Raw genomic sequence first — 25,591 nt, 5'->3', positions numbered from 1 at the left:
GTCCCCGGTCAGCATATGTCTTAGTTTTGGTGTTAATGGCATTTGAACTCAGAAATTTTATTCTTTAGGGGCATTGCAATTAATTACTCTCTTTACCTCTAAGGATGAGAAAATATCTTTCAGCATCTTAATTTGTAGAGATTAGATACTAAAAAGGCTATATACCGCCGCCAGTGTGAATAAATGTGGATCTTGAAGGTAAATCAATAACTGATAATTTCGGCTTGGATTTGATTTCACTTAAGGATGTAATATATTTGGCACGATATGTTTTTCATATGAGCTGCAGACGTTTGTAACTTAAAGCCCTTTATAACATATCAATGGTGGCACAAAATCTCATACACAAACTTATAAATCGGTTGAGATTGCCAAAATCAGTAACGAACCAATAAGCTGATTCTGGTTTAGAACTCTGTATTCTCATCAGCTAACTGTCATGAGTTGCGAAAATTGAAACCGCATTCATCACACCTTATTTGCTTCCTTCCTCGGTGAAATCGATGTGGCCTGACATGGCCTTGTCCAATAGACATAACCTTGTGAAAAAACGACCATATAACAACGCGTCAAACACAGGAGTCTCCAGCTTGAATAAGAAGTGTATCTATAGGCGACATTAAGCAAAGCTCAATCACCGGTCTACTCGAATTGATCAGCGTAGTAAATTATTCTTGTGAGACTCTCCTGAGCCGTAATCCTATTTGCCTAATATCATTTTGTATAAACATCTTAAAGGGGTCCACACTCTGTAGGAATAAGAGTCTTGGATGAATGTGCAGTCAATGCCGTCATAGCGTCCCTCTTCAAAACTGTCTGTGCAGTGTATTCCTGGGAAATATATTTGTTTTGCGCTGTTCGTGTTTTTCGCATACTTCCAGTCTTAGAAAAGACACGAAATGTAGCCTTAATCCACAATTTCCTCAGATACCAACGTTAACAAAATACACACCCCAGGGATACGCGATACTGCAATATATATGAGTGTAAATGTCATTATTGCAACAATGTCCGGTAATGAATGACACATTCAGTCACAGTGCTCATTGTCCGTAAAATTGGCATATGGTCATATTCAGGGCTCATGCATGAATTACTTCTCCAACAATGAAGCCCTATTTGAAATGTCTGGGACATTCTCCCACCAATGTGTGCAATCGGTGCCTCCGGAGCCATACTATGAACAGGCAGCCGTATTCAATAAGGCTAGTAGAAAATCCATGTTTTTCAGTTAACCTAGACATTTGTGATAACAAGCCAATTTGTTGACAAAAAATGATTGTCATGATCCTGTGTGACTGTAAAAAAAAACAACTAAAATTAACCCAGGGGAAAAATGTTAAATTCGTCATTAAAAATTGTTGCTAGAGCTCTGTGTGTATATTTGACTTGTATGTAGTTGTCAGGCAACAGTACCGTTTCCAGTCACAACAAAGACGTCTGCCCCTAGGTGCTAGCTCACCACTCAAGGACATTTAAGGCCAATGTTATTTCTGAAGGAAATGTCGTCAACTGAAAGCTGCATTATTGGTAACTATAAACTTACTACATGCATTAAACTACATGTACATGTGATGTACTTTTTTCAATCTAGCCGGAACTGTTTAACTAAGCATTACCTTGTAGATGCTATTTGTAAGTGAAAAACAAAACAAAATGATCTGCTCACTTAACATATTTCCAATTATAGAAAAATAATGTGTCATCAAAAGTAGTTTCACTACATCGTCTGCTGGAGTGGCATATACTACTTTCCCACGTGCTAATGATAATGTGTCAAAGACCCTATGCTGATAACTTCAGAAGAATGCAATTTTTTTCCAAACAATTTAAATAAACATTTTATATGAACATTTGCAGTATTCAGAGCCTTGTTATATTGTTGTTGTTTAAATTTATCCCTTTCATATTTCAATATAAGGACATTTTATATTTAAAAAAAACCAAACCTATTTTATCACAGACACTGTATGAAGCGGTTTCTCACAGGCAGAGGTGGAGGTGAGTCCAGTACTAAAAATAATGGCACAGTAAACTGCAGTGCATTACAGCTTGTATGTTACTGTGGTCAAGGAATCCTCAAGGTCAGTTCACGATATAAGATCTGCAGGAGAGATCCTAACTATGTTCAGCCTTACAGCGTCAAACATCTCAAGCGTCGACTTCTTGAATATTAGAATATTATGGTGAAGATCTGATCATATCAGAAAGAGGTGGCAAAGCTAATGCTGTGACATTTGTGGAAAATGAATCATCTATATTGCAGGATTCATAGAGTTTGGAAGATAATACCCAGGATGATGATATCAGACACAAAGATCGGGACGTCATGTCAGGACTTCAACAGAAACCATTACATCATCAGATGTGTTTTATCCATCCGTACAAGACATAACTGAACTTGAAAGAGACATCCCTGCAGTCCTCTTCAATTTTGTAACAAGTATGATGGGAAATCCAAACGCAAATTCGGCCGCAGAAAAACAACACCTTGAAATTGTTTCACTGTGTCATGTGCTCATACAAGCTTCAGTTTCAAATACTTATTTGCCACCTTTGCTTCCTGATACTGGTCTTTTTGTTCATCATACTACAAGGTCAAAGTTCCTACTGAATGTCCTATTTGCTCTTGGTCTCACCATATCCTATGACCATGCTATGGATTTTGAAAAAGCAACTGTTTCCCTTGAAACTATAGATGACCTTCCTGGTGGAATTACCTCCAATGACACAGGCGGCGGATTTTGTCAGATGAATTATCAGATAAATTCGATCATAATGAGGACACTCTCACTAGGGAAGGATCAACACATGTCATTGACGTCATCGCATGCCAAATCCCACCTTCAGAGCACAGACTGGTAATTAAACGGCAGAAGAAAACTGCTGAGGATATTGCTAGTGTTGGTGATTTGGGGGACAGTATCAGGCCATACCTACCGTCTAAGGCAAATATGATGTCAAAGGATGTATTTGGGAAAACTGAACCTACATGCGTGTCTTTGCTTGAGAAATGAAACAGGACACCTTGTGGACACTTTCAAATGCACGTTTGCAAGTACCTCCAAGCTGACACGGCTTCATGGAGGAGTAACTCATAGTGAATCATAATATTCTGCCTTTGTGTACCATCGAATGGTTCCTTTGGTCCATCAGACAAATGAAGCCGTTAATAGTACCATGTTGTTTGTTGACAGACAGAGACAGATAGTGCGACAGCGCTTCGGCCTGCTCACATTTGATCAAGCATTCAATGCTAACGCATACAAGATCACGGCAAACTATCCTCAGTGTTCAGACATCACCTGGTGGTTTTCACCAACTTATGTCATTTTGGGGAGCTGACTGCAAAGCTATGGAAGGCTGTGGGCTTGATGAAGTGTGGCCTATGTGTCAGGTCCACCACCGGAATCGATCTATAAACATGAACGTGCATCTGTATCCCCTTTACGCCTTCACAATGATGGTAGCATGCGAAAATCCCTGAAATCTTACCTTGCCAGGTATAGTCTGTAATGAGACTGCTCCTGCTCTAGGAGTTTCAGTCATAGATGGATGTGCAGCCCTCCAAAACGTGAAGGAGCCAAAAGTTGGAACCTTACTTGATGTTTGTCTGGCCTACACTCACCTCACTGAACATAGATCAACAGATGGACAGCCACTTCTAGTTGTCTTTGACAGTTACCTGGAGCTCAGTACAAAGCGTTCAGAGCATAAACGTAGAAGAATCATGAGAGCCACCACTGCTGATGTAGTTATTGAAGATAGAACACCTGTGCCAACAGATTCACATAGTTTCCTTGCTAACAAAACCAACACACAACAAATTATCAATCTGATATCCAGCAACATAGCAGATGTTGGTACTCAAGTTGTACGTGCTGGTTATGAAGGAGATCCATATGTTGTTATTGTAAGAGAGGCGTTAAAGCTTGACCATACTCATGATCCAGTGTTTGTCACATCAGACAAGACAGATGTACTAGTGATGCTAATGCAGCATGTTGATCAGAGTTGCAACGTGAAGACCTGAACAAATATCATATCAGGGAAACAGGCACAACTTACCCTTGGACATTCAATATGCTCCCTTTTGCCTTTCCTCCATGCCCGGTCAGGATGTGATACCACATCTTCTATGTTTGGGTTTGGTAAAGTGAATCTGTGATCGTCATCAAATCTTCAGGGGTAAATTGACATTTAGGTCATCAAACAGCATCATTTAAAGAGATTGCACAAGCAAGAGCGATATACATGACAGGTCTTTTCAGTGGCGGGGGTCACGAACGATCACTGGGTGAATTGATGTGTTTGAACATTGTTTCCACTAAATATGTACCAATAGAAAGGTTTCCTCCAACCAGCAGAGCATGCTACTTTCATTCACTGAGAGTGCATCATCAAGTGAGTACATGGCAGGAACTTCATGCTGTGCTTGAAAGAGACAAGTATGAATTCAGGACAGTGGATGCAGAAGCGGCAGCTGTCATCACCGATATGGCTGCAGGTCCAGAAAAAATCTTGAAGGACATAAGATGCTCCTGCGAGTCTGCCAAATACCTCTGTAGTTCCTGCAAATGTTTCAATAGAAGAATTTCTTGCAGTGTACACTGCAAATGTGAGGGCATGTGTGAAAAGGGATTGGTCATTAGATAACTGAGAGGTAAATATCATGACGAGTGCCTTCAGTTCAGGGAGATATCAAAACACAAAATATTTTCCTCTTTGAAGCAGACATTTTCGTTCTGAAAAAAACATCAATAGGTATGCTGTTTTAAATTTAGTATGGCAGCCATCTTGGATTTTGTCAGTTTTTTTTCCGTAATTTTAATCCCAAATTCCCAGTTTCAGAAAAAAATATTTTGCAACTTGTATGAAAAAAAAATACTCCTTCAATAATAAAATTATGAAAAACATATGTAATGTATAAGGGAATAGGTCGCCCTGGAAATATTCAACGATTTTCTTAGATGGCTTAGTCTTTTCTCATAAAAACCAAATTTGATGGGTAGTTTCATTATCTGGTTCAATCTCATAATACAGAATGCTAATTAAGTAACCAAATACAATCCTGTTAAATAATGAACTACATGCATACATATTTCTTGGAAAAGTTTAACAATTTTCTCTCATTTTTAGTGTTTTATGCCTCAAAATGACATTTTCCCCAGGATTGATTTTGAATTTTTCATGGTGAATGTGCAGAACTACTCGAGCCGTTTGAATGTAAACGTTGCTTATTATCGCATATGTCCGGGTTCTTCGACATTTCTACTGGCCTAATAAGTCGTCCACTTGTTTCTTTGTCTATTACTTTCTGGAAGAAAAGGGATCATGTTTGAGTTATTACAACCCTGGCTCTGATTGACCTACCGTTAGAATGATTTTGTCTGTAAATACCAACGTACATTATGTACAGATTGGTAATGGTATGACATGAAAAAAACCCATAATTTCATGCCTGTTCACTGTCTTGCAATGCATTTATTGTTAACACCTTGTGCAGGGGCTGGGTTTCACATAAAGTATTAACAAATACAATCCTATAAAGACTTATTTAGAATCCTTTCGGATTCACTTTTCAGAAGCATTCTTTCAGAGGGTTTGAGAGAATGGCATAAGAACAAAATAAGTCAACATAAACGTAGTAGTCGGAATGAATCACTGACGAATATGTGTAGTTTTGCTGTGCCAGTTATAGAAAACCCTCGACTATGGATGAAAGGCTATATTTCTGCAGTGATGTGCCCGGTTTTCAGAGACAGACCATAATGACGGTGTCCTTATTTATTTATTTATTCGGATAATCCGCTCAGACTGATCAATATCCATTCTTGTGACACGGCGTATTATCCAACAGATGATTTGGAGTAATAAGGCACTGGTTGTAAATAAATTATACAATGTGATAACATTGGCGCCAGCTACTGAGGTTAGTGTTACTGGCATCACTAAATCATAGCAATTTGCAAAATAACCTCTGTTTGATGTTGGCTTGTTATTGTAATCACACGAACTTGGGGTATTTGTTATTAGATAGATGCAAAGTAACATATGGACGCTGTTGTTCCTGAAGAAACTGACTCAGTTGATCTGCTTATACAAAGGAGGCATCAGGCAAGGAGAGGATTTTCATCATTGTCGAAACCAATGACGTCAAGTCGCATGAAAGATTTATATCAAAATTGACAAAATGTTGAGAGAGAGTTGTGAGCAGAGGTAATCTTAACTCCATCATATGTATTGATGAATTATTATTGCTCAAAACCTGATATCAATTACTGAACTGTTTGAATTAGGTTTGCATTATGTATTCCGTTTCTAATGTCAGCTATAACGACATTGCTAGAATGTGGAACTCAAAAAGAAGCATATTCGAGTCAACACTATCAGAACGATTGATGTATTTCCATAAAGAAAGTTTATCCTAAACAAACACGACTAATGTGGAGGCTATCATTTGATTGTCAAATAAACCAATGATAAATGGTAACTGATGTTTGCCAGACTTAACACGTTTCATGTACGGAGAGCGTGTCGTTTTTTGGTTTGATAGCAAGAAGGAATTATCCTCAAGAAGTATCGTCACGTATTACGTTCCTGTTACGTTTACTCAAGCTGTTTATTGGTAAAAGGTTTTCCTTAATTACACACAACACAGGAGCTAACATCTGATGTGTCTGAACCACCGGGTCTTTATGACTTACGTCAATACTGGTCATAGTGTTGGAACAGCATGAGCAAAATAAATCGTAAGTGCTTCCCGAAACACTTGTGATAATGCGGTTGGTGTTCGTGTCTCTGATCTCAATATTAGCAACAGAAAAACATCTCACTATATGTAAGTGGGTTTATATTAGCAGAAGGGTTGATAGTGTTTCAGTAATGTAAAGAAATGTCGACTTTGTTTTTGGAACGCCCTAAGTGGCGCTGTCCTTAGACGTTTCTTCTTTACGTGAAAACAATTAGCACCTGATAGTATTAACCACGCTCAGTGGTATGCCATAAAGCACTTCCTAAGTCAAGAGCGGTGGGGTAGCCTCGTGGTTAAAGCGTTGACCCCGATGAATTGGGTTCGACTTCCCTTAGGGGTACAATGTGTGAAGCCAATTTCTGGTGAGTGAGTGTAATTTTTGCTGCTTTTAGCAATATTTCCGCAATATCACGGTGAAGTACACCTGAAATGGGTTTTTATACATTGTACCCATGTGGGGAATCGAACTATGGTCTTCGGCTTGACGAGCGAATGCTTTAACCAATAAGATACCCCAACGACCAGCATCACAGAAAAAATACTTTTACTGTAACATAGATATGCATTGAAATTGCAAACTGAAATCATAGTTCATATGAACATTTCAGTCTAACCTTTGAACACAAACTTGAATTCTCCTAGGGCAAAAGTCCTGTATTGATCATGACCATAATTTAAATGCAAAAGGTTTAATGCATTTCCGAGGAGATTTTAAGAAAATGAAAACCCGGATGTCTTGAGAATCAATGGTTGGTTTTTCGTCACTGCATTTCCGCCAGATGGCATTGTCATATTTGGTATTTTGCAAAAATGACAAACGCAGCCGCAGGAATTTCAAACTCGCGTATTTCACGATAACTCAATTTCGATAAAACGCGGGTTCCTGTGTGTTTGCAGTGTTGCATATTCCAATAACATCAAGTCAATGACAATTTGAAGTATTCTTAGGTTTGGAAATAATGATGACAATCCTGATAATTTTGCGTGCTACTCCGCCTTATAATGAGTCTTGAATGCTCACGCAGCTGCACAACGCCCTTGTTGAATTCAACTGAATAAGCGAAAAGGGTATTCGTTTCAGTGAATGAGATTATTTTTAGAGGGCATACGGTACAGAATATACTCCAACTTGAACAATGCCTATCCACGCCATACTGTTGGAGTAGGAAACAGAAACCTTAAATATACCTCCCAATGGTCATTGTTTCAGAGCGAAACAGTAATGACTGTGCCCAACAAGATGCATCTATCCGCAAACATTAAAAAACTGGTAGCACTATAGAGGTATCCGCCAAAGTACTCGTCCATGAATGTTTTAATATCAGTAAGATGACCTAGGATACTGTATGTATGTCCATACTCTATACTGTCACAACACTTGTATCTAAGGCACGTACATTCTGGGCCCAGAGAAGTACAAGAAGAAAAATGGTTCAGTGTCTGTCAGGCTGATCCAATTTAATATGTGAATGGCCTTACTTCAGATATTGTGACAACACAGGGATTTAACAAAGGAATCAAACCTGGTGCCAGTGACCATTCTCTAGTCATGTAAGGACATCACTGACTTTTACGGTATCACACAACATGGAGGTGGTACTTGCGTTACTGAATGCATTGTTGGTTTTAAATGAAAAGGAATGAAACAGGTCGGTAATACCACGTCATGGACTTGTGGCAAATTAGTTATTGAAAAGCCAGAGTCGAGTTGTATTAATATAGACGTGCTATTCAGGCAACCGAACATCAATCATGTGAACATATGCTGATTAGCAAATGAAATGAGTACCATCTCATAAAAGTAAGCGTTCATGTTCATATATTCTATTTAAAAACAAAATGCCAGATTTACGTTTCCTTTGATGTTTATTTTATATATTTGTTTTCACATGAACGATATATCAATCACATATTTGGACATATTTATTATTATCAGATAAACAGCACCTGGTATCATTTACACGGCCAAGACATGATAGTATCGTCTACAGGCCCATGGGTGTATTAAGGTGCAGTTTCTCTTGAGAAGGTATTCCTTTGATCCTGCTCTCATATGGAATCTGTCACGCACGGGGAAGACGTCGAATTACACGCTGAAAGATTGGATACCAGTCTCTCCTGAGTATCGGCGTTACTTGGGCACAGCACAGACACTGATCACGAATTACAAACAATACCCACGTTCACTTACGCTTTCCTTGATCACTGATGCCAAAAGCACCCAGAGACGCCATAATGGTCTACTTTGGTGGGCATTTACCCTCACTGGCTTTGAGTAATGAAGGATTGTCACTTTACGGCATATTTCCACGGACGATACAGAGAATGAGTTCAATTAGACTGTACCACTGGTTTGAATTACATTCGAACATCCGTAGTGATCAGCAAAAAAATGAACCACAAATGTACCACACCCACATCCCCAACTTAGTAAAAGAAAGACCAGAGTTTTAAATAAAGGAAAGAAAATGGTTAATTTTCACATTTGTAGTAGGCAAAGAAATTGTGTACAAGACAAATATATTATCAATTTCTGAATAGTCTATGTGTTCAAAAGCACGGATTGCATATTGTGCCTGTTTGGAATCACATGCATATATACGTTGGGAAACATTTTCCATGTCCTAATAAATGTAATATCACGTTTGCGAACCAGATTCACGTGTTCCAAGGGAGTTATTATGCCAGTCTCCGAACGGCTTCCTCAAACGAAAGCAATCCCTATCTACGTAAGTCAGACAATAGCTAACTTTAGCAATCGTCTGAGTTATCGAAATTCTCTATGTCAGACACATAGTTATCAGCAGCAGTGCAGCATACCACAATCAGTAAGTTGTTGGTCGTGTTTGCCCTGAGCAAACCTTTCTTTGAAGGAGAAACCTTGACTATGTACACTGTATGTAAGCACTGGTCTTGCTATGCATGCTGCTGACATAGCGTCAAGATAACCGTACACAGGAATGTTACCCATTTCCTTCAGAACAGATAAACAAAATATTTTACGCTGATGCAGACATAATGCTCATAATAATGGTAGACAGGGACTACAACTGTCAGTCATCATTTTTATTGTGTGGTTTAACGTCGGACTCAGGAATATTCCATCTGTGTGGTGGAGACCTTGTAGATTATCGCGTCTTGACTAGATAATCTACATGTAGTGATCAACAGCATAATCATCGATCCACGCAACTGGGATACGATGACATTTGTCGGTCAGTGAAAGTGACCACACGGTCCCGTTAGTCGGCCCTTACGACAAGCATGGGTTGCCGAAGACCAATTCTAACCGGGATCTTCGTGCGTTGTCAGTCATCAGAACTACGGGACTGGTTTGGGACACGACCTACCTATAGGTTCACACACATAACAACTGAAGTCTGAACGATATAAAATGTGTAAAAAGATTGTACATTTTCATTTCTGTATGAACCACCACATTTCAAATAGACGCGTTGGAACGCACTGTCACTTACACAATATGTTTGCAATGTAACACCACTGATCAACTACTATACCGTATTATGTCCCAATTCCGAGGTTCTCTGAACATCTTCATTACAGTCTAGTTTTCATAATGACAAAGAAGTACAATTCCGGACACGTAATATAATATTAATAATCCCAAGTAAAGAACTTGGGCTCACCGCCTACGGTATAACTGCATGATGCACTTTGCATACTGTTTTGTATGAATTATTTTCAACGTGCTTCTTGCTTGAGGTAACTCCAAGCGTTTCCAGGAGCATCTTCTGTAATTTTCATTTCCGCTCCTGTTTTACAGAATTGAGAATCGTGCATTTCGTACTCATTGACGCTGAAGGAAAATGCGTGAATTTTATGAAATTTTCTCTCAAGAGAAATTAAAAATGCTTTAATCTTTCGTAATAGATTTTGGGTATCTATATTCTGCTGTCAACTGTGGCAAACGTGTCTACTTTACAGTTGTTTTGTTTAAGTTTTTCGGGGTCTGTTGTAGGTTGAAGCAACGAAAGTCACAGGAAAAAGGTCATGGAAAAAGGCTATAGAGATGGGTAGGAAAATAGTCATAGGAAAAATGCCAGTATTGATAATACATTCATTAAACATGTCATACCATTATTATCATCAATAGCACTACATAAATTTCTCTGAACCGCATTTGAACCTATCTTATAAAGTTAAAGTACTAGCAATTATTCACGTAAATACGGGACGTCACAGAATGAACAGATCACAACTGGTTAATGGGTACAATGTAAGTTAAATGTGGTCTGTGGCTTACATAATGCAATATCCGGTATTTTGCCATGTTCCGGATATATCGTTGGTGTTTTATAGTACTTAACAGACATGAATCCATCAACACAGACTATGATTAATGATTCCCCGATTTCCAGTTGCCAAACTGATTTCAGATGCACGTTTAACACATCTGCCACCATGTACGCTATCGGTTATAATTAATGTCATAATATCAAATATTTACTACCACATGAATAAAATGGCTTATACTTTGAAATATCTATATGAGGCAAATATCACTTATAAAAATCCATCGTTGACAATAACTCTGCAGTTATGGAAGTGTTTTAGATGTTTCTGTTCGTTCACTCATGTAACATAAAATGGAAAATTTCATTAAACAAAACCAAATTTAATCAGATAAACTATTATCCTGTTATTAAGATAATGTACCATTATTTCGAGATCATCAACAGGACTGCGTACACGTTGTTATAAAACGGGCTTTAGATCACCTGTCATTTCATAAAATCTTGTAAGGATAATTTTAATAAAATACGGAACGAGGCTGAATGTGGAAGTTGTAAAAAATAACATGATTGACAACATAATTGTGTTTGAAATTAGGAGTTCAGAATTTGCTGTGGATTTGTCGATGACTGTGAGATTATTGGCGTCTTATCGAGATTCTAACGATATTTTCTGCCCAGAGACTAATACAAACCCTTCTTGTGTACAAAGCAGATAGGTACAAAACATGAGAGATAGTATTGAAAGTGAAATTTCTATGAAGCAAGTACATGTATATCGAAAGTACAGATGTGTTAATTCTGTACAGTCCGAGAAGACATGGGTCATATTTTGTTTTAGATTCCTTTATTCTATACATGCATGACATGACGTATGTGATGCGCTGACACTCAAAACATGACCAGTGAGTGGGTTTGTTTCCGAAATCTCGAAATGGGTTCATATTCTCAGTCATTACATGTATGATTCGGACCACAGAAGCCCTTGGGGCCCTTATGGTGTGAAGTGAGTGAGTGATAATGGTTTGCGCCGCTGTTAGTAATATTTCAGCAATATCACGGCGGGGGGCACCAGAAATGGGCTTCGCACAATGTACCCATCTGTGAAATCGAACCCGAACCCGAAACCCGACAAACGAAAACTTTAACCCATAACTTATCACACCGCTCCACTAGACATGAAGAAAACGCATTACGCATTATTAAAATCAATTAATCACGTGCCAAAGCCGACACGAATTCCACAGTATTCTTATATTTCGTTTTTATTATTCTGTAGCCAGATTATGCAAAGGACGCTTTCTGTATGGTACGTATACCAGTTTGACATATAGATGCACGTAACTATAGTAAATATGCGTATTGATATACTATCTACATCATACTACAGTTGTGTCATTCCATGTGTCTAAAACCACTTCTGCTTTTGTGGGTGTGTTTAGCCTTGGCGGTCTGTTTGGCCAGGATAGGATGCCTAGTATAAATGTACATGTAAAGACATTATCTATTAGACAACAATGAATGAAATAATAGTGTCGCTGCTTTCTCAAAAGTACATGTCTATACACAGATGTTAAAAAAATATACTTCAAAGAGACACGTCAGTAATGAGATTATCATGTATCGTAACACCACCTAAAATGTAGGCGTATCTACATGCACGTTATTTCTTCAACGAAGAACCCAAAAGCAGTTTTCTTAAAGCTAATGTTTGCTTTTAATGAGTGGTGTCGTAGCATTTCAAATAAGAAGAGATACGTTTGTGTTGTAATTTCGAGATGTCAACCTTTGCGGCACTGCATGTTATGATTGTATCCTATGATTACATTAAACCTGATTTCGTTGATACCACTTTAGCACTACCTTGAATGCCATTCGACATAAATTATTTTTGAAAACTTTTGTGGTTTCGACATAACACTGACGTAATCTGTGAAACATGATGCTAGGTCTGATAAAAGTTAGTTATATGCAAGTGGGTATAGTGTTGGCACTTTGGTATATTATGTTGTTTTTTCTATGTTGCCTTACTTCAGTTTTCTTCACTTTTATGCATGAAGTATATGTACTTTATAGATGTTTGTACGCGTTTGTGTGTGTGTGTGTGTGTGTGTGTGTGTGCGTGCGTGCGCGCGCGCGCGCGCGCGCGCGTGTTCACGAGACATTTGTGTGTGAGGACGTATGTCTGTTTCTGCCCTTAAAGATTGCCAGGGCCTCCTTTCACAAAGCACTAAGGTACCTTAACATTAATGCAAAGTTAAAGAATGGGATTTAAGGTTAATTTTTAGTAAAGTTTTTTTCTTGAAGGAGTTTACTGGTCATCATGGTACTTTGGTCCTGCAGGAAGAAAGATCAATAATGATTGACGAGATAAATATCACAACCGTGGCTTTACATGCAGTCGGATCTGCAGGGAAGCGTCACAATCCTTGTGTCCTCGAACATCCCAGCGCTATGGTTATCGAAAATCTTTACAAGAAAAGGAGAAAGTTTAATTTTGTCAGGTCATAAGACTTTGCACACTACTATCCGACCATAAACTTGATGAACAGTTGACTTACTTGAGAGGCATATTTTTGAAGTTGGAAGTAAATAGAAAAAGTGTATATGGATAACAACTTCTTTCGATACAGGTTCTTGTGTCGTTTTCAAAGTGTAAAATGAAACTTTGAAAACGATACAAGAACCTGTATCGAAACAAACGTCGTGTTCCAGTATTAAAGAAGTTGTCATCCATATACACTTATTCTATTTGATAAACAGTTGTCACTAAACACGGTCAACACACGTAGACAGGTTCAGGCCGTTGGGTCACAAATGAGCGCAGATGTTTACAAATGTGGATGACAAATATTGGGGACCTGAGGTATAGGGAATGGGTTCAGCGTCCATGTTGACACCGGGCGACTTAAAGTACCCTGTGGTGTTTCTGTACCATGCGTGTCGGTATGATCCAATGTGGTTCGTTATTTGTCAAATATCAAAGTCCCTTTCAATGACTTACCAATCTTGACTGGATCGAGATGTTGCTCCGTGCTTCGTGTCTGTATTTGCACATGTGGATTAGGAAAAACAAATTGTCCTAATGGGCTATTTGACAGGTGTTTGACTTCGGCTTGCCACTTGTCTCAAGAGATATCCCAGCAGTTTATGTCGAGCATGCTATGTCTCCAGAAAGTCGTGCAGTAGAGTTGCTTCTTGAACATTTTATACTTTAGCATACAATTTGAACCGTTTCATGGTTTGTATGTGGAGGATATTTTCAGGTTTGACGCATTGATGACACTTGGTGTTAGGTGCGGTTACCTATATTCTCCTGTGCAGTATGTTCCATACTTATGAGTCGACTGGTTTGTCCGTATATGTGTGTGTGACACTTGAAGGCCCTTCAAAGATTGTGTGGTTTCCTCCTTGATTCATGGATGGATGCTTATGGTATATTCGGAATGGTACAGTTACCACTTATGGCGGCGAGGTCTTCTGAGGATTATCGCTTTTCTTAAATTACCAGGGTGGTAGCACCGTGAACCACTTAGGTAAAGGTTCCATAGGAATCAGCTGGACTGCAATTATTTGCTTCCATTTTCAGAATGATTCTCAGGAGATATACTTGTCAACAACTCAAGCATTCAGTAATGCGTTGGCCCTATAAAGTGCAGGGAGGTCGAAACCGAATCCTTGTTTGCCTCAGACTAACAATATTAGTTGACAATTCCTATGGGGCAGTTATTTGAATATTCATATATTAAAGTACTCATGAGGGAAAGCACAAGAGACCTGTTTACTGATATAAGACGGTTAGCAGTTGATAATCCCTTGAGTGCGCATACGTTAAGTTTAAATATATCTAAGAAATTACCAAGAATATTTATGCATGGAAATTTATTCAACATTTACAATAAGGTATTAATTCTTATTTTGACATCTATGAAAGCATTGCCCTGTATAAAATGCAGCAGGACAAACGTCAGCGATCTGAACCACTCAGTCACCGCGTCTTCTTGTCGAAGGAGGCGACAAAAACTGTTTGAAGGAACCGCTGCAGCTGTGTTGAAACTGAAGCGTGAGTGAGTGAGTGATTTAATATTGTACGTGACATAGGCAGTATCTCAGCCATATCGTGACGGGAACAATTTATGAGAAAAATGAACACATTTTGAAGAATAAAACCTGTCACGATGGGCCGTAAAAACACCAGGGTAGCACAGATATGGATGTAAAAGTAGCATGGAACAGTAAAACATTCCAGTAATTAAAACAGACAATACAATATAAAACATGGGCAATAGATCGTCAGCAACTGAAGGTAGATCACCATACTAGGGACCAAGGGGACGTACAGTATATTTGCTACCTGCATGGACCCTAGTCACATTTACACCATCCCTTCAGCTGCTGGCGATTGTAAGAAATTCAAGCCAAAATTAAAATAACAGGAATACTAAGTGTGATTACGAAATTGGTACACTCACATTTACATATAGTGTTTTGGGACTTACGTATCCTCTCAAATTGCAGCGACCAAGTGTGGGGGTTGAATCCTGGATCGGTCTCAAGCCCCCTAAATAGTACTCTATTTTAGTGTTGAAGTGTAATCCCAAATAAGACATTCATATACTTCCAGCCACTTTCAAAAAGTGGTATTGTGTATTCACTCAGTTCTCCATGACTTTGTAGCTGCGATTTCATCTGTATATAACGGTAGATGTAAAAGTTTGAGAGTGGAGGCTATGTGTAATACCGAGAGATTATTCATTTTGGAAGACAACATCAGTTAATCTTTGATTATTCCAGTGGTGATAATTTAACGATATGACCACAGTTCTCATGACGGCCAGAGTCTTAAAGGCACTTCCGTGTATGGTCAGAGTGGTCTTCCTTGACAGGCCACATGGCCACAGTCATTACTCAGTGCTTGTAAAGCTATTGATCAAATCCATGCATGACAGCGTATATCGCAGCATTGGTGGTTTCCTGAAGGCGGATGTAATTCCACATGGGTGCGTTGTTCATAAGCAGCTAGCTTCCACCGGCACTACAACCTGTCATGCACCGCTATCCTATGTGACAATTCATGATCAGTTGTGCAGAAAATATTTTATTGTTTGCTTAGTGACGTACCAAACAATGTTAAATAGGTTGCTTGGTGTTTCCCTCACAGTTAGCTAGCATTATACATCCCCATACCCCTCCAAAAAGCAAAACACACACATCCACCCAAACACATTCACACAAACACATGCCTTGCACACACACACGTACGCATTCACTCGTTCATACATATTTTCTCGTTTCCATATAAGAAAAATAAACTGAAGTTAGGTCTCATGATGGAGTACCATCATGGGTAGTCAAGGACGGGTTTCACATATATTTTATCCAGTTGAATTTGGGTCCTTACCTACAAGGTAAATTATACGCCTTGCCCTGAACAGAGCACTGATATTGTTCAGGTGTTGCAATAGCTGTCATGAAGAAATCGAGTGAGTGAGTGAGTGAGTGAGTGAGTGAGCGAGCGAGTGAGTGCGTTTAATTCTACGCCGAAGTCAGCAATAAATCAGCTATATGGCTGCGATCTGTAAATAATCGAGTCAGGACCAGACAATCCAATGATCAACAATGAGCATCGATGACATGTGCCAGCGAACCTGATCCCTCTAGTCGCCTCTTACGACAATCGTAGAAATCTATTGAGGCTTTGAATGATATTTAGAAGTGATATATATTAAGGTGAGGAATGAGTAAGAATATCCGAAACGCTGTGTCCATCAAGTAATATAAATTGACATCCATAACTTCTTGTCTTTAAGAAATGTGTACAGGACATGTACATTACTTTATCACACTTGCATAGTCACCACAGCCTTACAAACTAATGTCAGATCTGGACTGTAAGAGAAATGATTTTAACTTACGCTATTTCTTCTATTTTCAGGTCGTTCAAACTCTAAATCTACTCACAATTCCGCTGATTCACAGCTCATAGCAAGAAGAAAAGTTGCGAAGATGTTAATGGCAATAGTTGGGATCTTCTTCGTGTGCTATCTTCCTCTTAATTTGTTGTTCGTTGCGAGGTAAGATGAAAAAGAGTGAGTGAGTTTAGTGTTTACGCCGCACTCGGCAATATTCCAGCTATATGGCGGCGGTCAGTAAATAATCGAGTCAGGACCAGACAATCCAGTGATTAACAACATGAGCATCGGTCTGCGCAATTGGGAACCGATGAAATGTGTCAACCAAGTCAGCGAGCCTGACCACCCGATCCCGTTAGTCGCCTCTTACGACAAGCTGAGTCGCCTGTTATGGCAAGCAAGGGTTGCTGAAGGCCTAAGATGAAAAAGATGCAGACGTATATTCGTGTGCGTATATTGCGTGTTTAGGGTTCCACGTTTGTTCTACGACACACACAGCAATATTGTAAGTTTTGAAATGTATCTTGGCGAACTTATTTCTTAGCGAAATGCTAGAAAAATCTCAAACTTTGAGGATCTCACAACAGCAGAGAAAAAGTGATACCCTGTAAGTAGTAAGACACTAATACCCTCTAAAAATCGATGTCGATATGGAATTAGCCACAGAATGTATTAGGTTACTAAAAGCCAGTACGATTAACCTCATTGTTGACACAGTGTGTACATCTTCATACGTAGACCATCATCAGGAGTATTAGCCACATGGTCTAATAGACGGTGAGAAGCATCGGTGTTCAACATGGTAAAGATATACACTACGGGTGATAAGGCCGAGTGTTTCATATTATCTGATTTCCCTGCATTTGGTCAAGAAGTAAACTGATCGACATTCAAACAAAACAGCTGCACTGAAACGTCATCTACTCCTCTACTCCAGCCACACCAATAAGATAACCAGCAAAACGTTCTGTGGTGAGCTTTGTGCCTTGAACTATAACATGATGTATCGCTTCAAAGAGAGAAAGTTGATTGTGAGCCATGTGTAGTTTCTTTTAAAAAATATAGGGAAAGGTATTCATCTTTCAGCTATATATCGCTACATATATCATCAGGTGTATTGAGTTTCTTCAAACAAAATTAATCAGGAAATATGAATTTCCTTGTTGGTATCAAATCTGGTTATATCTGGTTATCTGCTTTATATCAACGTGTAGTAAAAATATGTCTTTTAAAGATTGGAAAACGCTGCACGTGTTTTAAGACACCACTCAAGAAATAACCAGGTTGTGATGTGCAAGACATGTATTACGTCAATGTCCACAGACTATATAACGTGAGCAATGCCTTCACTATTCCATGTATTTCACGTAACATGCGTGCTGACCCAGGATTTGGAGTCTGAATATTACTTTGAACTACAAGCTACCATGCTCTGACTTCGAAGATATCACGAGAGTGTGGCACGACACTTGTTCAAAGATTTCACCAGGGTTAAACATTCATGGAATGATGAAGCTATCATTTCCCAGTATTAGAAAGCTATCTGATACGTTTTCTTATCCCATTCATCAGTGACTACGATGATGTCCGATGCAATGCCAATGTTAAGACTCATAACATTTTACCTTGTTTGTTCTGGTAAAACTCTAGTTGCCTCTGCGTGTGTTTGTAATGGATGCGCCCAAGTGAGCTCACAAACACATTCACAAACATTTAGCAGCACTATACTTTAATAGCGATTAATTCACAAATGTTCACGATATAATGGAAAGGACTTCGCCCTCAACATGTATTTCGTGTGATAATGGACAGTCTTTTCCCCTTTTTATACCTGTCTTAAATTGCATTATTATTTTAATGTCCCACTTCTTCAATATCAGAATATGTTCTGTGAAAAGTTGAAGTTCAGCATCTCATATGAACGCTCATGCGAATGGGCAAGCTGATAGACCTCCTCATCGCACTATTGAGCTGGTATCTGTATTGACTGTTTCAGAACTTGTCCACTGAAGAATATTGATTTCAATCAAGAATGTAATATTTGTCAAGCGTTTGCGTCAACAGTAGAAATATCGTGCTAAATCGTCTTTTGAACCTCGTCAAATTTCAAAAGTATTTTCTAGAAAAGGAAATCTTGTTATCACAATTTAAATCAATATAATCGTTATGAACCGTACAGAGAAAGTTGTCAAAATTCAAAAGTATCTTCTTGAAAAGGAAATCTTGTTATCACCGGTTTAATCGATTGAATCCGTCTTTTTCAGATTTACTAATCTGCTTGGAAAGGGAGGAGAAGACTCGAACCTTCTCCCCGGCATCTTTCTCTTCTCGCATTGGTTGTGCTACTTCAACAGCGCCATCAATCCGGTTATTTACAATTTCATGAGTGGTAAGGATAAAATTGTATATTCACCATTATTCATGTTATAGCACAAATGGCCACACAAATCCACGTCATGAGTAGCTGAGTTGGGTTTTACCACGCTCTTAGGAATGTTGCAGGGTTTTACAACGCTTCTAGGAATGTTGCAGGGTTTTACAACGCTTCTAGGAATGTTGAAGGGTTTTACAACGCTTCTAGGAATGTTGCAGGGTTTTACCACGCTTTTAGGAATGTTGCAGGGTTTTACAACGCTTCGAGGAATGTTGCAATATATTACGGCGAGGAACACCAAACATGGGCTGCACACATTGTACTACATGGGGAGTCGAACCTGGTTCTTCGGCGAATGTTTTAACAACTAGGCTTCCCACCGCCGTAACATAACCTGAAAAACTGCTGCCTAAGACACGATAATCGAGCAAATGCACAATTTGTCAACAGGAAATAGACAGTCTGTACCATTAATTATACTGGTGGAAAGTACCGGCATCTGGCGATTGTTGATCCCTGTTCAAAGCCTTGATCCCTGTTCAAAGGCATCTGCTTTGTTATACCATTCTTCATGTGCAAGCTTTAAAACTGAATAAGTGTGAGTGGGTATAGTTTTACGCGGCTTTTAGAAATATTTCAGCAACATCATGAGAGGGGACACCAGAAATGCTACTCGGTGTACTAACCAACAGTGTGTGACTGACTTTACTAATTAAATTGATAATATTCACCGATATGTCTACTTTATTCATAAACATGACATGTTTATGGGAATAATGCTGATATTCTGTTTGGATGAACGTAAAGCTAGTCTCAATGCCTTTCCCCAATGGGTTTCATCCCGTGACACTACTGTCAATCAAATGCAAGCGGGTTATAAGAAACTCTTTTACTGCACTGCTGAATCTTCGGGCTCTTCAAATTGAATTGATGTCAGCCAGTGGCTCAGCTGACCGTCTCTGACTAATGCGTCGATCAATGTCCCAATTAAAGTTCACCTTTAAGTCACTAGAAACCATTTCTTCCGAACAGACCTATTTCAAACTTAAACAAATCTCAATTTGGTAATTTCAGCAACATGGCTAACCGGTAATTGGGTTGCTCTCAAATCTCATCAGTTGTAACCTTTTTGGGAATGTCAGTTCTCTGAAACTGGTTTGAAAATTGGGTCAATTAGGGACATTAGCGGTACCAAAACGTCGTATCGAAAGCTTCGGACTCTTCCATGGACTGCTGCGAGTCTACGGTTCTAAGATGTCGGCACTGCACATTTGAACAATGATCATGAAAATATGGGAGTCTGAACAACGGTATATAGTGACTAATTTTGCCTGCTGTTTATCGCCCTCACTCAGCAATATTCCAGCTATATGGTGGCAGCATATATCTAGTCGAGTCTGACCCAGACATTCCAAAAATCAACAGAATGAGCATTGATCTACACAATCTGGATACGATGACATGTGTTAACCAAGTCGACAAGTCTGACAATTCCATTTCGTTGGATGCCTATTACGAAAACATAGTTGAATGGGCAAACTGATAAAACACATATTCCTTCACAATATGATGTAGGGTGTTTGATCATATTTTTGTCCATAGCTTAGTGAATTCATGTCCATATGGGAAGCCACATCGTGGTATCTGCCGTGGTGATGTTACTGCAATATTGCTAAAAATGGTGCACAACCATAATATTACTCAACCACTCGCTTTCACGCGGTCCTATAGTGGATGCTACACATACATAAGTTCAGGTTAAGCCGCTATGACTGAAAAAGGCTGAAATACCTCTAGGAATTCTTAATTTGGTTTTATGCCATATGTCTTTTCCGTCATTCCTTGGTGGTTTAATAATTTGAGACGAAAAAACACACTTGATACATGGATTGTTTAATTAAAATGTCACGTTCCGGCAAATGACAAATTTCCACGTGAATAAAACTCGCATCCTGGCCATTCCGATACAGGTTTGGGCAGCTGGATGCCAATAAAGAGTATCTGAAAAGCCCCATCATTCAGAAAAGACCATCGATTTTGTGACGGTATAATTACTGGACTTTATAGCATGGAAAGAAATATTTACAACAAAAAGGTGACGTTTTTGTTGTAATTAAGAAATAATGTTGAGGGGTGTTATTTATCGTGCAATATTACACCCCAGGGAGTGTCAGTTAACCGTGAGCACAGCAGCCTTTACTGAGTTGTTCTCCCCGGAGCGTTCAATTGTAGGATAAACAACAACCACCACCTCCAGGATTCGTTTATTTCTCACGAGAGTTATAAACATTATGTACAGCCACTTAAGGTTATTAATACAATATCATAATCTTTATAAAAATTGTTCCAAGATAAGATGACTGCATCAGTAAGTGCAGCATTATGTTATCCCTCTTAAGAAGAATAAGGGATGGCGGGATGTTAAAATTGGTGCTTGTGAGAACAATGAAATAATACCAAAGTTATCGACATCCATTGTACTGTACTTCATCTCTGAGTACATGTAGCCATAATTAAAACAGTATCATTGTTGTGGTGCTTTCTTTGTTTGCACACATACATTTTGGACAATAACACATTACCTCCTCGAAAGCAAATTTCCAATTTTCAATTTTCAATTGCCAGCATATGTTCGAATGTCGACAAGTCATGTCCAAATGGACACCTCAGGTGACTGTTTGACCATAGGGCCTCCGTTGTCCTTTTTGATTCCTCGCCAAGTTATCTTTTATGACTGATTCAGTGAGTTTGCTATTTGCTGACAGGTATATGAGCCCATTTCGTGTTTGCTGTCTTTTGGTGGTTGCCTTTTGAAATAACCGAATCTCTTGGCATAATGAAGCATATAACTTGCTAGAAAAAACATTATCACAGAATTGTTTACGATGTTCTCAGTCCGGTTTAAAAATAAAGGTTGTACCTTTGTTACCGCTTTGTTAATAAAGCTGTTTATGTCTAAACTCATGTCAAAGAGTGATGGAATTGCTTTATACATAGGTAGTAAAAACTGGACATGTCTTCCAGTGTTTGCGTTATCTGAATGCTGATCTTCATAGTGAACTTCCCGTCCTCATTTAACCAGGGAAATGTCGGAGTAATATATTAATACTTTTATTACCTCTTTGTTTCAGTTAAATTTCGAGACGAGTTCCGTCGTGTATTTTCCTGCCAGCCCCCTTCAAACAGCGGTCGCCTCTTTCCCTCCACCACCTGGACGTCATCGGTGAACGGCGGAACGACCTGCTCGGACAAACTGATCGCCAAATCAACGTATAGGTCAACCAAGAACAAAGCTGCCAATGTATGAATGTCAGGGCGTTTGGCCAATACTGAAAGTGGTCAAGACTGACTGGGCATTTGAGACGGTTATGCCTTGGTGATTTCAAATCCAGGAATACATATTCGTGCCTCGGCAGAATACAAGGTTCAGTGGGAGAATTACGATAACGGGTTGTGGTAAGCCCTAAGGTAATGGAAGATTCGAGTTTTACTTGTTCCGAAACAAGTCGGAGTCACGAGGCCTCCTTGAGTGGCATCTGGAAATCCAAATGGACACCTTAGGTGATTGCTTGAAGCATCAAGGTTGAAGACTTACCTAAGCACAATGATGTCAACTAAATGCTGTGTACTTTGGGCAGTTTGCTCATCCGTGATACTAAATACCATTTGAGAATACAGCTTATATGCTGACGGGCAGTATTGTCTTAAATGGCAGGATAGATAAAGGGAGTTGTTTTCCGCCTACGCAGCAGAACGTAGAGGTTGTGAAAATGCCCAAATTAACATTATCGGACGACACATGGTCGATCACAGCTGCTAAAGGTGCTTATTGAGATTGTGCAGTCTGGCTTGGAGTATGCTGCACATACCAAGATGATGTAATATTCAGACCCTCAGACATACTTAGGAAAGCCTTGAGAACAAATTAGATGTCTCAATAATTTTTACAACTTTCTTTAAACGTTCACCAAGTAGTTGTAAATATTACTCTTTCATCATTAGTCTGTCCCACCTGGTCATGAAGACATAGACTACATTATTTGTCTTTAAGATCCGGATACACTATTTCTCAACTTCAGGCGAAGCATCATTAACCCATAGAGTGTTACTCAGGAACTTTGGAGGGTATTGATCCGAAATAGATTTTTCATGGCAAATCGATTTCTAATTTAGTCCCGCCCTTGTGTGTACAGCTAGATGTTGCTAATGGTACGGGGGCTTCATCCTTCTAATAGGCACCGATTATACCGATGTTCCTTTGTTTGGAGAATCATCAGACACAGAAGTTCTTCAGTCCTCAATTTTAGTGAGGCTTTTTGTCATTACAAAATAGGCGTAAAGGAAAAGAAGAGACCCATAGGCTTTTGTTTTGCAGGCAGTTATTGGCGTCTTGACAATACAATTCATTTTAAAATATATTGGGGACAGAGATTGCATCAATGTGTTGAGTTGAAATCACTACTATATTGTCTGTGTAAATGTACAGGGATCTGCATTGTTGTGAGGTGAAGCTGTAAATCAAAGGCTCTGTCAAATGCAAACTTCGTCCAGGACCATAACTGCGTTGTATCTTTGTGAATCTATGTCCTCTGATGGGTTTCTGCAGATGTAAGTATGTACAGGAACGTTTCTTTTGAACCTTATGTATTGCACATGAGTAACTGGAACGCATAGTTGGAGCACCTGCACCTGGTTCTCTGTTGCATATGTTACTGAGACTATTGAAGGTGGCAAGAACATGTCACCATGATACTTGTATGTTAAACTTGTTTGAAAGTGCAGATTTAAGTATTTGTGCACGAAATTGCGGAGTCTATCTTTTGATGTATGGGGTAATTTTCTTTGAAATTTTGTATGTACCTCTATATGACATGTTTGTTCCTAACCATTCCCATTATTATAACCACTTGTGCTTTTGTCGTGATTATAGTAACAAAATCCATTTTTCAGCATTATCATAACTGACAGATTCGTACAGGCGAGAATGAAGCGAATGAGTGAGTGAGTGAGTGAGTATGGTTTTACGCCTTGCGCAGAAGTATTCCAGCTATACGGCGGCGGTCTGTAAATAATCGAGTCGGGACCAGACAATCCAGTGATCAACAGCATTAGCATCGAGCTGCGCAATTGGGAAACGATGACACGAGTCAACCAAGTCAGTGAGCTTGATCACTCGATCCCGTTAAGCGCCTCTTACGACAGAGTTTCATGGCAAGCTTAGGTTGTTGAAGGCCTTTTGGATAATCCAAAGGTGGGATACTTTTGGTGGGATGGTAAATACACATACTCTAAAAAGACATTTATCGTCATGATAACTACTAAGCCCTGACAAAATTAGCTTCTTTGATATTATTGAACATGGAGAACATGTGATGTCTTTCATCGTGGCTGGAATTACGATACCTCAACAGGGTCTGGTAAGTGAGACAGCATGGCCCCTGTTCAGCATTGTAATCGATGAATTCTTGCCACGATGGCAGACAGACAGACAAGCTTTAGGAGATAAAATGTTTTGTAGACCAAGAAATTTAGCATTTTAATTGCCTTAATTTTTCATTTAAGAACATGTTGAGTCAGGTTTGGCGATAAATGAAAACTGTTGCAATTTATTATTTTTTGGAATGTAATTAATACATGAATGTAGAAGGAATGATTGGAAATGTATTTGTTGTAACCCTGTGTCATATGCTAACCCGTATATGTAGATACAGTCACGCACATGTAGCTAGATGTGATGCTTAAATACAGCACCGAATGGCGTTTGTTTTATTTGCGTGTTAACATTGATTTACTGCCGATATATTTACTGTTCATATCTATGTTACTGTTACCGCCCACTTAAACCTGACTACAGTCGCCATTTTCGTGAAAAACAATGCAGAATAAGAAAAATAGTGCTGTGAAACAAGGACGCTTCCAGTTCTCAGTTTCAATAAAAAAATCTGCAAATCAGCTTGTAATCTTTTTTTAATTGTGACAGATCGTCCATCTTAATCTTCGTTATCTCTGAAAAGAAACATCTATTTTTCCCCCACGCCCGCCTCTTTAGCTCATGTTTCGCTTCATATAAACAGTTGTCTGAAAAGCACTGAATACAAATTGTGAAGTGTTAGTTTATAAAGAGGAGTATAATTAATTATTGAAGGCACACCATTATATTCAACCAGTTTTGATGTTTATCCAACGCTACAACTGATGAGCAGTATACAGGTTCATGAACAGACTTAACAGAGAATATTTAGCTAGAATCTCCATGTCTCACTGTGAGATAAATTACGGTGATACAAGGATAATTATC

The 25,591-nt window shown here is 39.0% G+C and overlaps 1 protein-coding gene across 1 annotated transcript in view; it reads left to right on the top strand.

Annotated features, from left to right (window-relative positions):
- Window positions 1-22,600, top strand: part of LOC137291633 (orexin receptor type 2-like) — a 50,245-nt gene extending 27,645 nt beyond the window's left edge. Inside the window, exons 3-5 of the mRNA XM_067823042.1 lie at window positions 16,943-17,081; window positions 19,184-19,308; window positions 22,425-22,600. Of these exons, the coding sequence (XP_067679143.1) occupies window positions 16,943-17,081; window positions 19,184-19,308; window positions 22,425-22,600 (440 nt within the window). The remainder of the gene's footprint in view (window positions 1-16,942; window positions 17,082-19,183; window positions 19,309-22,424) is intronic.
- The last annotated feature ends 2,991 nt before the right edge of the window (window positions 22,601-25,591 follow it).

This window comes from Haliotis asinina, chromosome 7 (assembly GCF_037392515.1).
Source record: "Haliotis asinina isolate JCU_RB_2024 chromosome 7, JCU_Hal_asi_v2, whole genome shotgun sequence".
Classification (NCBI taxonomy): domain Eukaryota; kingdom Metazoa; phylum Mollusca; class Gastropoda; order Lepetellida; family Haliotidae; genus Haliotis; species Haliotis asinina.
This window is presented reverse-complemented; position numbering and strand designations above follow the sequence as displayed.